The sequence below is a fragment of the Ruditapes philippinarum genome, unplaced genomic scaffold, assembly GCF_026571515.1.
Source record: "Ruditapes philippinarum isolate M1 unplaced genomic scaffold, ASM2657151v2 ctg236_1_1_1_1, whole genome shotgun sequence".
Classification (NCBI taxonomy): Eukaryota; Metazoa; Mollusca; class Bivalvia; order Venerida; family Veneridae; genus Ruditapes; species Ruditapes philippinarum.
This window is the reverse complement of record NW_026855129.1, coordinates 24,290-42,233: the sequence shown is the minus strand read 5'-3', so window position 1 is coordinate 42,233 and position 17,944 is coordinate 24,290. Positions and strand designations below refer to the sequence as shown.

The window sequence follows — 17,944 nt, the reverse complement described above, 5'->3', positions numbered from 1 at the left end:
CAATAAAAGGAAAATTTTGGAAGATAATCTTAAACTGTTAAACACCTAGATGAAAACAAGCCAGAATATAAAACTAAATTAACTTAAAGCAACATGTCTCCAAAACTCTTATTTTCATGAAAATTTTGAAAATGTTATTAAAGGTAAAAGTGAACAAAGAAAGTATTTACGAACAGCACTTACAGTCCACATAAATTACCAAAGTTAAGCCAAAATATGAAAAATAGCTCTTACTGCCTTAGTCACAGAGTAGAAAGAAATTTGGTGATAAATATTGCAAAATCAGTCAAATTTGGTGATAAATATTGCAAAATCAGTCAAATTTGGTGATAAATATTGCAAAATTAGTCATTAATCGCACATGATAATTATGTAAATTATTATCTGAATCTTAAATCTGGTACCGTTGGTCTTTATTATTTTGCCTTAACTACAAAAAGTGATCTAATCGATATAAGCTGCCACCAAGTAACAATGGACATGTGTGGTACACAAATATGAGCATATACATGTATGAGCATATCGTGTTCAAATCGCTAGTACAATAGACTATCATGTAACTTTGTGTTTAAAGAACAGATATATCATTTACATATATAATATGTAGAAAAGTAAAATAAGGATGGTTTATGATATTTTTTTCTTGTTTTGTTTGACTTTTTTATGTTATATTTAATTTCATATTTACAACTTTTTTCTCTTGAATGATCGAAAATGTGTTTTATTTTATTTTTTATTTTCACAGATTTCGCTGATTTTTTTCTTGTTCACGCAACATATTCACATCCGGTAGAAATATAAGTTTTCAGTCTCCGGATCCAATCTTTGATCGCATTTTCATAATTGTTTATGTATAAGTTATGAAAACACTGGGATATTACAGAACCGAGGTGTTAACGCTGAACAAATTTTCGACCTTGAAGGTATTTTATAGCTTTCAAAACAAGAACCGGTTGAACCGGGTGATGCTCCCCGAGAAGGTTCTGGACACAGGAAAGTATAAAAAAAAATGAACAAAGGGCAAAAACTCCAAAATTAGGCAGAGCGGAGTTATGTTTTTTTTTGCACTGCACTTCTATTCAATGAGATCTATCTATCTATAAAGTTTCCTGATGATATCAGAGTTATGTCCCGGGTAAAAGTCAAAGTGTAAAAATGAACAAAGGGCAATAACTCCAAAATTAGACCAGGCTTTGTTTAGGTTCTTTAAGCATTGCAGTTCTATCCAATTATATCTAGCTACCTACAAAGTTTCATGTTGATATCTCTAATAGTTTTAAAGTAATGTCCAGGACAAAAGTCAAAAAGTAAAAATAAACAAAGGGCAATTACTTCAAAATAAGGCAAGGCAGAGTAATGATTCTTAAGCACTGCACTTCCACCCAATCAGACCTATCTATCTACAAAGTTTCATGTTGATATCTCTTATAATTTTAGAGTAATGTCCCAGACAAAGTTCAAAGTGTCAAAATGAACAAAGGGCAATAACTCCAAAAGTAGGCAAGACAGTGTTACAGTTCTTGTGCACTGCAAACTTACTCAATGAGATCTATCTACCTACAAAGTTTCATGTTGATATCTCTTATACATTAAGAGTTATGTCCCGGACAAAGTTCAAAGTGTAAAAATAAACAAAGGGGGATAATTCAAAAATTAGGCAAGGCAGAGTTACGGTTCTTGTTCACTGCACCCCTATTCAATGAGATCTATCTACCTACAAAGTTTCATGTTGATACCTCTTATACTTTTAGAGTTATGTCCCGGACAAAGTTCAAAGTGTAAAATAAACAAATGGGGAAAATTCAAAAATTAGACAAGGCAGAGTTACGGTTCTTGTGCACTGCACACCTACTCAATGAGATCTATCTACCTACAAAGTTTCATGTTGATACCTCTTATACTTTTAGAGTTATGTCCAGGACAAATTTCAAAGTGTAAAATAAACAAAGGGGGATAATTCAAAAATTAGGCAAGGCAGAGTTACGGTTCTTGTGCACTGCACACCTACTCAATAAGATCTATCTACCTACAAAGTTTCATGTTGATACCTCTTATACTTTTAGAGTTATGTCCAGGACAAATTTCAAAGTGTAAAATAAACAAAGGGGGATAATTCAAAAATTAGGCATGGCAGAGTTTCGGTTCTTGTGCACTGCACACCTACTCAATGAGATCTATCTACCTACAAAGTTTCATGTTGATACCTCTTATACTTTTAGAGTTATGTCCCGGACAAAGTTCAAAGTGTAAAATAAACAAAGGGGGATAATTCAAAAATTAGGCAAGGCAGAGTTACAGTTCTTGTGCACTGCACACCTACTCAATGAGATCTATCTACCTACAAAGTATCATGTTGATACCTCTTATACTTTTAGAGTTATGTCCAGGACAAATTTCAAAGTGTAAAATAAACAAAGGGGGGTAATTCAAAAATTAGGCAAGGCAGAGTTACAGTTCTTGTGCACTGCACACCTAATCAATGAGATCTATCTACCTACAAAGTTTCATGTTGATAGCTCTTATACTTTTAGAGTTATGTCCCGGACAAAGTTCAAAGTGTAAAATAAACAAAGGGGGATAATTCAAAAATTAGGCAAGGCAGAGTTACGGTTCTTGTGCACTGCACACCTACTCAATGAGATCTATCTACCTACAAAGTTTCATGTTAATACCTCTTATACTTTTAGAGTTATGTCCCGGACACATTTCAAAGTGTAAAATAAACAAAGGGGGATAATTCAAAAATTAGGCAAGGCAGAGTTACGGTTCTTGTGCACTGCACACCTACTCAATGAGATCTATCTACCTACAAAGTTTCATGTTGATACCTCTTATACTTTTAGAGTTATGTCCCGGACAATGTTCAAAGTGTAAAATAAACAAAGGGGGGTTATTCAAAAATTAGGCAAGGCAGAGTTACGGTTCTTGTGCACTGCACACCTACTCAATGAGATCTATCTACCTACAAAGTTTCATGTTGATAGCTCTTGTTGTTTCAAAGTTATGTCCCGGACAAGAAAAGGGGACGGACGGACGGAAAGACGGACGGACGGACGGACGGACAAGGCGGCGACTATATGCTCCCCCGAAATTTTTTCGGGGAGCATAACAAAATGTCACAAGGGGCAATGTCAGGTGAGTAAGGAGGATGGGGGAGCTCAACGATTTTTTTCTGCTTCAGAAAGTCCTGGTACTATAGACGCCTTGTGCGATGACGCGTTGTTAAGCAGCAATCTGACATTGGTTAAACCTGTTGAAGGTCTTCATTTTCGAGAGTATCTGTTCAGTTTAAGAAAAACATTTGTCTTGTTAAATTTCACACTAACAGATTTGCATTATTTACGACAGCAACCTGAATGGCGGGACCCTAAGATTCAAAGAAAATGACATGCATTACCCTTTTTATACTAATGGATCATTTTTTCAATTCATGGTCTTTTTATAGACTTTGTCGCCACAATCTTGATTTTTTTATTGCTAAATTGGCTCAAAAATGAACGTATGTTTCGATACCTGTGACGAATTTTTGCAAAAAAAAACGTACAATATAATTTGGAAACAACAACTTAGCGAATTGCACGCAAGCTTTTTCAACTCATCTGTTAGCAAATGGGAAATTCATCTAGCACACACATTTCTGATTTTCAAATCACGTTTAAGAATGGTATGAACTGCTCCTAATGAAATGCCAAATATACTAGCTATTTGTTTAGTGGTGTACTTGCAGCGGTATTACATATTTCTTTCACTTAAGCAACAATCTCGACAGCCATTGCTGTATTTGCCCGACGTGCATGGGGTGTGTCTTCAGTCGAAATAAACCCATATCATTTCATTTTGTCCATATACAGAACTGATTATATCAAGAATGTCTTAACACTCTATGCCAAGGAAACAACGATTCTTAATGTAAGACCGTATTTCTATTTCTTTCTCTGATATTCTGTCAATCATGTTGTATTACAGTATACGTGTTACGTCTTACGAACGTGGAAGGTGCCTACACTCCCAATATCACCGGCGGCGAAGTCATATTGAATCGTCAATTCCAAGTGTCGGAAGCAACGATTCGAAGGAAAAGGACAAGAAAATACAAAAACACTGCCTGACCTGCAAAAAGACCTGCTGCTGTATTTATAAAAAATCTTGGGAATTCGAGAAACCTCCAGAGCAATGAAAACAATTTCAAATTATTGAAAATCGCAAAAGAAAAGGTGGCATTTCATTAAAGGCATTCCCAACACAACCCATCAACACCGGGCAACCGTTTAGGAGCTCAGCAAGACACCAAACAATAACAAACAGATTGAAATAACATTCACAAAAACACCCACATAAGTATTTCAAATGGATGTGAAATACTGAAGATGTTTCATGTTCCAACAACGAGTTTATCCGTAGCATATTGGTAGTGCTTCGGTATGTAAACATTTGGAATATGTTTTGTATAGCAATGATTAACAATTTTACTAGCGCTTCGTAGTACATTCGAATATGTTTTGTATAAAAATGATTTCATTAATATACTAGACACACTTTTAAATGTTACATAGAGCCAGAGGAAATAAACTCAATCTCAAAAAACCTAATGTAGTGCATGAGTCCATGCTTATTTGAAATATATGTCTTTTTATCTAGCACTTTTATGACCAAAAATGAAACACAAGAACAAAACAAATAAAAAAAGTCTCTTGTCCCGTTTTAATGAATCTTTTTTATTTTTCTCGATACAAACTATGAACAATTTATTTGATAAGAAGATATATAAATTCATTCTGTCATATAGTTATGAAAATTGATGCAATGACGCTGTAAACGCTCCAATCGTGTTAATATTTTAACACGCTATCTAGCATAATATAATATTAAGATTAAAAGATTTATAGGTAAAAAATACTACAATTTTCTACAAATGGAGATCAAATATGTAAAAAATACATCAAATAATCAATATAGCTCAATTTAAGAAAACAATACGAAATGCGAAAAGCCTGAACTTAAGTCCAATTGTAATATGTAAAGGTTTTTAGACCTTCCCTGCTAAAACCTAGAGTAATAAGCCTTTGTAAGCAGTATAAGGTCAGGTCAGTTTGCATCCCGTACAGTCTGACTATGCTCTATAATTTTAAATGAGCCGCGTCATGACAAAACCAACAAAATGGGTTTGCGACCAGCATGGATCCAGACCAGCGTACGCATCCGCGCATTCTGATCAGGATCCATGTTGTTTGCTATCAGTTTCTCTACTTTTTATAGAGTTCGTAAGCAAACAGCATGGATCCTAATCAGACTGCGCGGATGCACAGGCTGGTCTGAATACATGCTGGTCGCAAACGCACTACGTTGGTTTTGTCAAGACACGGCTCAAATGTTTCTTAAGGATATGTCCTCAAACTTTAAAACATGAACCCTTGACAAGTCCATGTATAAAATAAAGTAGGTTTAGAGTTTTGATTGTCACCTTATCAACATTGTCAATAACATCTAGAGAGAGCTGACACCCTTAATTTTAAGAGCTAATTATAACATAACAAACTCGTTATTACCAATTTATCATTATTATTAATGTCAAAACAAGTACTAAAAGATCAATCAAAATATTTCGGAGGTACTTTTCACTAAAGCACAAAATATTTCTAATCTTAAAAAATTTATTTATATAAATAAATACTGATAACATTTTCTTAACATGAAACCTGACAAAACTGTTGTTACTGTAACCCTTTTTCAGGTTGTTTTATAATATTTGGCTTCAGACAGGAAATGTGGCTGAAAAGATTAGAACAACTTAAATATTTGCTTCACCCGTGTGTTTTTCAAAATGAATAAACAATCAAATGTACGTATTGTTCAGGTTAATTATCAGGTCAATTCAAAATGTGGTGTTATAGGGCAATTCAAAATAATTATGTTTTACAGGTCAATACAAAGTGTATTGCATCGGGTCAATTCAAAGTGATTTGTATCAGGTCAGTTCAAAGCGTGTTGTTTCAGGTCAATTTAAAGTATGTACATGATAAAATCAAAACATTTTACAACAACAAAAATAAGTCAGTTTAAGTCAAATTTTATCAAAAAATAGTTGTAAATGCATTACTTGATTTAGTTTATACACATGATAACAAATACATCTTTTATTTCTTTATTTCCTACAGAGCGTTAGGCATAACGAAACTTCTTTGAAAAAAACGAAAATATTTTCTAGTTTATTAATGGCGTTGGTAAATTTCATGCATTGTTTTTTTCATTTTTAAACATTTTAGTGCTTTTATTAAGTCAAATAGTTAAAACAAAAACTGACGACACATATGAATATACAATATTAATTTTCACATTTTTGAGATACAATGGAATTCATGTGATGCAGGGCATCCACTCATTTCCCATCAAAAAAATATAGGCATGCAATCAAAATATAGGATTTGTCATGGCCTTAATATAGGGAATTATAAAACAATGGTCAAGTTATAGGAATATATAGGAAAATATACTAGAGTGGACGCGCTGGTGATGATATATTTCAAATAGTCATATAGAAAAAAATCATAACCGCAATGATATGTACGTAGCATATACATAACTGTAATTGATTTAAATAAAATGAAAAGGTGAATAAATTATGTAAAACAAAACAAAAGCTTGTAGTAAACACTAAGCAAAAAAAACAATGTTATCAAAATGTGTACAAACAAATCTTATGCACTGTCGGTCAATATCATTATCATGAACAACACACGCTTATTACGAATCAATTACACAAGTCTATTTAACGATTATATATTACCCAAAATTACATTCATTCGATTTATTGAAAGTTTTATCCTTTTTTTTCAATTTCGAAGTTAAAAATAAATATTTTGTCACACAAAAACTTTCATTTCATTGTAATTTATATATACGTACATGTACGTTATATAATGTTGCGTAATGTAACACAAAATAAAAAGTAGATTTATTAGCTTATTATCTATTGCTTTCATGCATCCCATTCAAAATGCATATATTTACTCTGTAGTTAAAATTAAGTGACGGTTGAGCTCAGTCCCTTGCAGTTCTTCCATGAATATCCTTTAGTCAAGTTCGTAGTCATTAAACATCGAACTTACCAAGCTTTTGAATACATTTCCTTCCTTACCGGCACCCAATCTTTTACTAACCTCTTCAGCTTTTTTGTTTTCACCGAGATATCGCCACATGCGGACAAGATTTCCTATACATTGTTGCGTACCTAACCTTTCAACAATCTTTGTATATACTGGCATCATCTCACGAAACTCTTCAGGTATACCATTGCTTAAACAAAAATTAAAAAGTCGTACATAAACGTCTTGTAACTGACTTATAAGCAACCTTCTGGTCATAGATGCTTGGTGAGAAGACTTTGATATAACAAGAGAGTCTCCTGCCAATACCCCATAGGTCGTTAGATAAAACTTCATACACTTTATGTATAATCTCCCACTAATTGTATCAGACAGAATGCCTGACACCGTTGAAGCAAAGATCAAGTCACCACTTTCTATGCTAAAGCATTCAGGAACCAATGTGTCTGGCACTTCATCAACACAGTCTGGGCCGAAAACTTCAGTAACATGAACAGTGTTGTACCCATCACAAGCTTTTGATGTCAAGTTTGTCTTACGCTTGATGTCAATATACAAAGCAAAACACCAGATATAACCTATATGCAAATCGTGAAACAGTCTTTTCATCAAATCAATGCCATGTGTTTGTAAATCACCGCCTTCTTGTTCTACTACATCTTGAAAAACTAACCAAGCTGATTGGAAGTCATCTTCATAAATCATATTTTCCATCAGTTCAGTGCATACTGGAAGTAAAGATCTGCTCGCAATGACTCCAGTAGTAAATGCTTGTGAATCCACTTTCATGTTTTCAATAATTCCTTCTACAAAACCACCTACATCTGATGACATTATGTTAAGTTGATCTAGCAGGAAATACAAGGTAACTACAGGCATTCGTCTTGCACACTCTAACCTCTCGCAACACTCGTCTATTACTTCCTTTGGAATGCAAGCTAATAAGTTCTTCTCTTGAAGAAAGTACTGTTGAATATGATGATTTTTTAAACCCTCAACAAATTTCTTAAGAAGAATTAAAATGCATTCGCCAGGTTTCGACTTCCAGTTTTGTTTCTCGATATTCTCGCAAGCGTAAAAGAATATGCTCTTAACAACTGAAGGCGGGAAAGGTATGTCTTTCAATGTATCGTCAACTAGAGCTTTAAAGACAAGAAAAGTATTTCTTTGCTCAGCTGATAGGAAACGACATATTTCTTTTTCTGCAGCAGCGAATGTATAACACCAGGTATGGTCATTTTGAGAGACAAGGAAATTGATAGGATCATCAATTACATCTGACAATTTGGTATCTAATGTCAAAGCAATTACATGACAGCCTCCATCTACAACGGCCTGTATTGTATATTCGTCAGGAAAACCACTTTGTCTGTTTCGTCGAGGCCATTCGTCGGCTAATGACGGCCAATCACTTTTAAAAGCTAAACTTACAACATGTGTAGTGTCACCTTTAAGATTCGTCGGAGTCAACAGTTCGTCTCCAATGTCAAAATCTAATCCAAAGTCTTTCAAATACGTAATTTTCTTCAAATTTTCTTCACATACTATTGTTTGCCCTCTCCATAATTTTGGTATTTTAGGGATAAGCTTTAAATTACCAATAAGATTTGCATCATTCTCGGCGATAAGATCTACTGCCTTTGCAGATGTCAAAGTTGTAACAATTTTTGTATCATTGGGAACACTAAAAACAGTAAAAACATGCTCTTGAAAACAACCATTTATGTTTTCTTCCTCTTTTGTTGACGGGAAAAACATGCTTATGTCAGGACCCAAAGCTGAACTCTTCATTTTACATGGAATCAATCTGCACACGCCTGAACCAAACATGTCAATATTACAATCAGACGATTCAATAGTAGGATAGTAAGTATCTATCAAATCCGAACCATAATTTTGAATACAATCCATCCGGAAAGCCTGTCTCAAGATGAAGTCAATTTGGTTAACCGGACAGCTTGCCAACATCACCTTTCTTGATACAGATTCTGCTGACTTTCTGCTCTGTTCGAAACCTTTAAATGTTATAACTACATATTAAAATGTTATTAAAAGAAACAAACAAAATAAAACAATATCAAAAACTTATTAAGTGCATTACTGAAATGTGAAATTATCTTATAGACGCAATAAGGCCCTGAAATCGTGTAAATATCATTTTGTAATAACATATCTTTGCTTCTATATTTTAATCAATAAAACTTTCATATGTTGTTATCATTGCAAAGCATTTTCTTTATTGTTCAAGTTTTATGTTTGATTGTTGTTTTTTGTTTGCATAGCAAGGAAATAAAATAAACCTAATCTCAAATTATATTGTTTTACGGACATCATTCAGGGTTTAAAGCTATATCTAGATAAACGTTTTTTATAAAAATTATAAACAGAAAAATTAAGTTGTTTCTATAATCATATGGATGATTTCTGATAGAGATGTAATACAGAAGCCCTACACGAATATTGTTCACAAAACAGAATAGAATGTTCAGGAAAAGTACAATGCAGATAATTTAAGTAGAGATTTAAATGTTTAGCAATGATTTCTTGTATGCATTCGCAAATTACTGTAATCCAGGTATGTCAGAAGTATTCTTTCTTTCAAAACTCAAAAGAGATGTAAGTTTAAGGTAAGATATATATAGCTTTATACACGTTAAAAGACAGTTTAAAACCAACGTTTAAGTTCTTGATATAAAAGGGTTACATATACATAAGTAAAAAACAACATTTTTACAAATATGGATTACAATTGATTCTTGAAAACAAAAACTTTGAAATTATACCTTTTCTTAGGTCTTCTCTCCAACATTTTGGCCGAAGACTTATATAATGTGATTCACTGACATGACCTAGATAAATAGTGCCCTCATCCTGTGAATTCAGTTCTCCCGCTTCTGCAGAATCTGTCTCACCTGTACCAAATAAAACGAATACACGGACTTAATACATGACATTAACCCATACCCCACTAAAATCGAAAGTGATCGGCATTTGCAAAAGGTAAATGTTCTATTTTATTCTCATATTGAAATCCCAAGCATAGCTCATAAAATGTAAACTAAAGTCCGTCTAAGAAATTAAGTGTTGAGAAATATTTTCGAGTTTTAATCAGGTGTTTTTTCTCTGCATAACCGAATCTGGCTGCTGTAAACAATAATATCATGACGTTCTAGATTGCAGTTTCTATGAAGTTATTGTGACTTAACAGATGCTAATACATCACTGAACATGATCTCTGAACACATCACTTGTCTCATATGTGATACATGTATATTTAATCTATACCTTCAAATCTTTCGAAAGTAATTACGAAGTAAAAGGAAAAACTTATGAAGTCTATCGTTGCAGTAAAGAGATAAATTGCTTCATTTTAAGCTACTAATTAATTCGACAAAAATGTAAACATTTCGTTCTTTAATTCATATTTGAACTTTAAATCCTTATAAGTTTTGGCCCCTTTTTCTTTAAAATTCTAAACATTCGCAGATAAAACCTATAGCCTCAGCGATATGGTCATGGTAAACTTACCTTTGGGATTGGGAGATAGGATTGTCTCGCTTTGTCCGCTGGTTCCACCATATATAACTATCATCTTATTAATAACGTTAGTTACTGCTCTGAAATAGTATATTCACTTTCTTTTCTAGGTTTATTAATTTGCACATATACTTTATTGAATCTATGCTTTTATAATAAAAGAATATTATTTTCTTTACCTTCTTTAATATGAATCAGAAAAACGAACTTCAAGATGCGTTATCAATGTAAAATTTCTCATTTCAAATCATTTTATTATCTTTTAGGAAGCGGACACACAATTATATTCATACCATTTCAAAATATATTTATATAAAAGTTAGTATAAGTAATGTGAAAAATGTTTCCTGTTATGTTAGAAATAAAACGCAATCTTTTGTTGCCGTACAATACTATACAATGCTGTACACTACTATAAGCTATATGTATAATGATATGAATACACAACTTAACAATTTTAATTATTACACTTTAGATTTCGTCACAAAAGTGTGTTTTTTATTGTATTAATTAGATATAGACTTATATATAAAAAGAAGGGAAAATAATGTTTAATAACATGCGATTACGTTATGTTATATAAGATTGCCGTTGAACGTTCGATATGCGTTAGTAAATCAACGTACCTGAGAATCATGTGATCCCCCCATTCGCCGTCTTCACTCATGCGTGCTAAGTACATGTCCCAGGTTTCATCGTCGGTGAGGAACATTTCTAAAGGCGTCCCGTCGTCCTATTTCGAAAGAAAAAGCAAGAATACAATCAACATTTGAAATGTACCTTTCCTTAATACGATTATTTTGATTTGCTACTGCTTCGAAATTTAAATATGCCTGTTTACCATAGAAACCTTATTCAAGGTCCAGAGATTACAGTTTAATAGAATGATGGTAGCGAATGCATCTATAAAGTCACAAACTGAAGTCGCTCAGACACAGTTTCTGTTGAAACACCCCTAAAATTTAAAATGCCGTCTGCTAAAGTGTTCATTTTCCTGATCATTTTAATGTTGTAACCGGGCTATTGAATGATTAATATCGGTGGCAATTTGATGCTGCATTATCTTAAACAATTTGCTTTTCTTGCCTAAGCCGACATAGCTCAATCCCGTAGAGCGTGAGACTTGTAATCTCGACATTGTGGGTTCAATTTCCGGGCTGGCCAACTAAAATTACTCGAATCAGTCTTTAAATCGAGGTCCCGCGTATACATTAGTGCTAAAACATATGACACGCTAAAGAGCCAGCTGGTCAAGCTTTTGGAATTTTATCATCTAAACATCCGCATTAAACATAGTCTCTTATATCATGTAATATCTCAGCTGTTTTCAGAACAAATAGTCAATATAAGATGCGTCCTTTTTCGTTTAACAGGCAGAGTATCATGTTTGTAATACATGGGTCGCTGGTTCGATACTCGATGTAAAATTTCGCGTTTCCAATTGATCTCGGATAATGAGTCTAATATTTGTCTCTCACCGCTGAAATAAATATTTGCAGTGAGCAGCCGGTCACTTATAGAGTCATTGTAAATTACGAGTAAGTTATCCGCGGATGTCTGTGAGGTTGACCAACCCACGAGATATGACCAACAGACGAGACAAAAATATGTTGAAATTTACATAACAAAAACAGATAAACAGTTCACAATTATGCTCATTTACTTTTTTTCAATTGAGACGTATATTTCATGCTCAGTTTTATAACTTCGTCAGCAAAGTGATTTTACTTTTTAGGGTCCTGATACCAATGCTTATTATTATATAAAATCCTCAGTTCTATACAAACCCAGATGTTTGAAACATTAATTAGTTGACACACTATCACAGTGAATAAGTTTAAAACAATAGAGAATTTCTTTTCGGTGTTGTGATATCTCGAAGAATGGTACGTGCTATGTCACCAAAGGAAATAAGTCCAGCATGAAAACACTTCGGGAAGTTGATCTTTTCAGACAGGCAAGTGTTCAGAATTCAAAGAATTCAATCATTACATTGAAGTTAAGCCATCCGATCTCCTTTAAGCAAAAAAGGAAGTGGATCCGGACCTCATTTAGGTCACGTCAATGGTTATGCACCCGTGGTGGTGGATTTTATATTGAACGATCTTTAAATTTATTACACAGACGAGCTTAAGTACTCAATTTTGATAATTACCTTTACACGGAATTCATAATTGAAAATGCACTTACTGCGGTCGGGTTTTCCTTCAGATACTCCACAGCAGATTGTCTGAGCGTGTGTGGTGTGAAACTGAAATCGCCCATTACACGAAGTTGATCAACTATAGCAGCAAACAAACAGTTACCGTCCGGGTATACATCATGAGGAACTAAACCTTTCGCTTCAATCTTCTCCCTCATTTGACGTATCATTTTACCAAACATCGCTAGCGTTTGAACTTGGCCTCCACAGGCTTATACAGGAAAAAAAATATGTTAAATTAACAAATAAATGTTTTATCAGTATATGAATTGTCAAAGCACAAGATAAATGTGTAAAAGAACTAACCATCCCAGTCGTAAAAGAATCAATACATTGCATACATGTACAAATAAAATACTTGGGGCAGAATTATAAACTAAGTATGAAAAATTCTGAATTATTAATCTTGTAAGAGCCTTATCTGTTCTTTAAAAATCCATCGGTATAGTATGCATTCCTTAATCTTTTTATTGGGTGTAAAATATCTTTCAACTATAGAATTTTAAATCCCTCTATAATATCTTTAGGGTATCGTTTTAGTAACAGATAACACCATGCGTTGCCTTTTATTCAAAGTTATGCCTGGCATATTACATAACGATATCCATCACTCGTATTTTACTTCTGGATAACTAACCAGCAAGTGACCAACTACTTATCTCACATGAAACAGAGAGACAAATAACCATTAGACTAAATGTCCGAGATTTTGATTTGTTTGGTTTTATGGCGCACCAATACAATTAAGGTGATATAATGCCGAAACAGGAAATATAGCTTTGGCTAACCTCGTGTGTTACAAACTTAACGCAACACCAGGGGTCAAAACCACCTCACCTGTTGGAGCTAAGAGATGCATAGACTCCAGTAATTCGAACCCATTTAGTCGCCTCTTTACGATTACGCGGGAATAAACGGCGGCTGCAATTCTTATGCCTCAATCCTTAGAGGCAACCATAAGCCACAAGGGTTATGTCAGATATCAATTGTCGCGGAGAAATGACGCCATGCCCTAGGATCGAACCAGCGATCCCTGATTTCTCCGTTTTGAGATAAGCAAGCATAGATTAACTTCAAAACTTTTCATATGAGCCGCGTCACGACAAAACCAATATAATGCGTTTGTGACCAGCATGGATCCAGACCAGCCTGCGCATCCGCGCAGTCTGATCAGGACCCATGCTGTTCGCTAACAAACCCTATAGAAAGTAGAGAAATTGATAGCGAACAGCATGGATCCTGATCAGACTGCGCGGATGCGCTGGCTTGTCTGGATCCATGCTGGTCGCAAACGCACTATGTTGGTTTTGTCATGACGCGGCTCATATATTTTCTACTATGCAAAACAATACAAAAAGGGTATATCAAATTTTAATCATTTTCACAATTACCGGTATCGTTTAATCACTGCATGAATTTGTAAATTATTTCAAACACCCACATTCCTTGAATAAACGTAAAATGTAAGCAATATATTTACTCAAACATTTTCCATTACTACTGCTTCCTCCCTGGCCCATACCGTCAAACATAGAGCTCAAGCCACCACTCAATTTCCCGCCGTTTTTCTCATAACACTGCATACAAGGCAATTGAAAAGAAGGTCCACCGATGAACTCTGATGTCTCCATAAATGTTGCCAAGTCATATCCGTTTTTCTTTGCTTCTCTGGCAATCATGGTCATTGGTGAAACATAAATCAAACGGTACATACCCTTTTCTATGAAGAAAAATAATCGTTATCGATACACCATAAAGAACCATATGCGTATGATAACAATGTTTCATTTGAATACAAATGTAACATTGTTAATTTACATAGAATATTTTTTTTACTTTTATATTCTTAGTGTAAAGAAACGTGTATATAAATACTGTTTGACATATCTCCTACATCTGTATGCAACATAATAACATAACTAATTTTATATCTAATCCTTACAATTGGTGATTTTTTATCATCGAATTTGAAATTGAATTTGCCGCCGATCGAAAGTAGGGTAAGGGATTTCAGTATGAAACCAAAATGAGTCCATAGGAAAACGATGACCCCCAACACCCCGCAGTATGACATTTTTTACCTCCAAGTCACCTTGACCTGGGTGGAGACGTTTGCCAAATATTTTGATAATGCATCAATGACTAAAAAAATCATAAAACGAAAAGTATACTGGATAAACACTATTTCACCTTTGACCATCATGTCCAACATTGCCCTTGAAATTGCAGAAATAGGTTTTGCTAATGACACACCGTCTGACTGAGATAAATCCTTTGCTGTGACCTTTGCATGCGCAACACATCGTACTCGTAAATGCAGACGCTATGGCTCGGACATATATGTATGAAGTTTTTTACACACATGAGCGCGCATGCACGCACACACATACATACAATGGCGGGGCATAAAATGATCGATATATGTATAGATCAGGTGTCTGGCTACATTGAATATGGTGGCATTGGTCTTTCATTCTCAGTTGTTTTTACTGTCGCCAGTGGTTGAAAGATAATGCACTATAAAATCTATCACGGAAAATAATCATTTTCATCGTGTAATGATAGGATTTTCGTAAGAATACAATATTGTTAACATTTCAAGAAAATTTGTTTCCGTGTTAATTTGATACATTTTACCATTTAGGTCTTTTTATCATCTATTATTATTAACTAAATGCATATAAAAAAACTTGTATTTACTAAGGATATAAAACAGTCTATAAAAATAATAAATAAATTTTACTTGATTGTCTCATTGTTTTCATTAACAACTTCTTTGAATAATTCTTGGATCCTTTCGAAGACAGTGGCTTCTTCGATGACAGTGACTGCCCATTCTTGTTGCATGTTAAAGGCATACACCATAGGTCATCTTCGTACAATGCCCATCCATGGCTCAGATTATCTGTGTACCTTTGCTTCATTTGTATGTTTTGTTTCGCTTCCAGTACACGATCTGAACCTTCACGAGCGTCTTTTCTTTCATCACCTGTCAGCTTGTGCTTCTCTAATACATGAGGTCCCTCAGACTTTGACGGTTCATTGCTCATACCCACAGGTAAATCTATATCAACTTTATCCAGATGGGACACATGTTTCGTTTCTCTTACTTCAACCCCGGCATCATAATTAGCAGATTCGGCATCAGTTTCAATTTCATCCTCAGAATCGGAAAATGTGTTGGCAAAAACTGTCCCTGAAGATTCCTCCATGACAGATAACTTTGATTTCTCATCTGTTTCCGTGCCTGAAAGCGGTGATCAATGAAGCATAAATTCTTACTCTTCGTTCGTGCCCATTAAATAAATCTGCTATGAATTTAACCTTTCGCTATACATGTATATAGCGAAATTCACCCTATTGCGCATAAGGATCTAACAAAAACGGACATAATTCCGTCGGTATTATTATAAGTGCAATACCACAAGCATTAACAGTCATAAGTGAACAATTTCCACATATAATATATGTATTTATATGTTTGAATGATACTGAAACAACACTAGCCGAACTATTTGTAAACCGAAAGTACAGACTAAAATTTATGTATCGAGTACATTGTTTTTAACTACACCGTACTTTTTCAATATTTTCAGTAATCAAACTTATGAAAATATTTTCCAATCACAAAAAAATAAGATATTATTAGATTATAACGAAAAATGAAAATATCAGAAGTTCAACTTACATGTTTAACAAACCGAAAGTAGTAAATTCCAGTATCAGGTGACTTCAGAACTGCGCATGTTTGTACTTAAAAGGGTAAAACCCGTATCGTAAATTACCTTCCGTGTACATTTAAGATGGTTTATCTAATTGTAAAAAAGGTTTAAAGTATTATCTTAAATGATTATTTCATCGGTAGATAACTCGAAATTGAGGTCAATGACCTCTGAAAATAACTATATTTTTCATATTACAAAAGCATGCAAAGTTTAAATAAATATTATACTGTTTTTATTCTACCTTTATGTTTACATGTATTTGTAACTACTTTTAAGCTAGTGAAGGCTGGGATATATTCAATAAACTATTCAAAGTCGTTTCCGTCCCTAAAATATACCATATTGTACTGAATTTCAAAAATATTTATGACAAATCATTCTTATTAAAACTATAAAATAACACATCTGTTGTCTCTATTTTTTAATATTGATTGGTTCTATTAAAATCAGTAATTTCCCATTATCTCAAGAGTGATTGCTTTAGGTCACAGTCAACCATATTTAAGTAATATCGCCTGCGTGTACATTGAACATTAAATGTATATTCACTGAACACAAGTTTAAGCGCTTGTTTGAAAATAAACAGTAACAATCCCAGATCCAATGTTTTCGTATGAAACGAATTGATATGCATATTTATCATCAAACGATTACTTGTAAAATGTCGATACTTGCACAAAGAGAAATAAGAAAATATACACCAACTTGTCCGTATAAATATTGCATTATGTCAGATTCGTAAATAATTTGATACTGAACAATGAAAAATAAGAATAGAAGGAAAAGGTTTGGAGTGAACAACAACACGCCTACATTTGAGAGCTAAATAGCGCCCGTCAGCACACATTTTTTCTGTTAAGTTAAATGTTTCGCCGGCATATATTTTGTTGCAATTTATACGGCAATTTTGCAACTTTAATGTCCTTTTCAATATTTTGCTTCCATTCGAGTAGTAAATACTGACCTGCTAAACATTAGCTGGAAAGTGAATGCAGTAGCCCAGGAGATATTTAAACCTACAGTGATTAATAAAGATTAAATGTGTGCGTGAGTGAGTAAGTCAGTCAGTGATGGTTTCTAACATACTAGTATATCCAACATTGTTAGACAACCGGTACATTCACATAAGAATGACAAGTGATAATTCAGTCTTATAAACATTCCATCAATTGGAGCGTCATTCAAAGGGACAAGAACGTAAAGTAGTATTTATTTTTTATTTGCCGGTACGGAAAAAAGGAACTACATTTAAATACATTTGTACGTGAAACGAGGCAGTCTCCATCGCAAAGTCAGCGTCCAGCCGATCGGACAAGTTTAAAACTATGCTTAAATTTAAGATAACATATTAAAAATATAATTACTTCTAATTCAAA

The 17,944-nt window shown here is 33.9% G+C and overlaps 1 protein-coding gene across 1 annotated transcript; it reads right to left on the bottom strand.

Moving 5' to 3' along the window:
• Positions 1 to 4,696: 4,696 nt before the first annotated feature.
• On the bottom strand, positions 4,697 to 16,673 carry LOC132742197 (uncharacterized). Its single transcript, XM_060730529.1, has 8 exons — positions 16,532 to 16,673; positions 15,587 to 16,090; positions 14,324 to 14,563; positions 12,831 to 13,054; positions 11,267 to 11,373; positions 10,632 to 10,720; positions 9,887 to 10,015; positions 4,697 to 9,118 (listed from the first exon to the last, which is right to left on the bottom strand). The coding sequence occupies exons 2-8, from the start codon at positions 16,053 to 16,055 to the stop codon at positions 7,071 to 7,073; spliced, it is 3,306 nt and encodes a 1,101-aa protein (XP_060586512.1). The 5' UTR covers positions 16,056 to 16,090; positions 16,532 to 16,673; the 3' UTR covers positions 4,697 to 7,070.
• Positions 16,674 to 17,944: the final 1,271 nt, after the last annotated feature.

Bases quoted from the DNA above. Each gene is read 5' to 3' on its own strand.
- LOC132742197 (XM_060730529.1), bottom strand. From the start codon at position 16,055: ATGGAGGAATCTTCAGGGACAGTTTTTGCCAACACATTTTCCGATTCT. The intron at 10,016-10,631 runs GTAAGTTTACCA...TATTTGGTACAG, and splicing joins CCTATCTCCCAATCCCAAAG to GTGAGACAGATTCTGCAGAA. The intron at 9,119-9,886 runs GTATAATTTCAA...TAACATTTAAAG, and splicing joins GAGAGAAGACCTAAGAAAAG to GTTTCGAACAGAGCAGAAAG.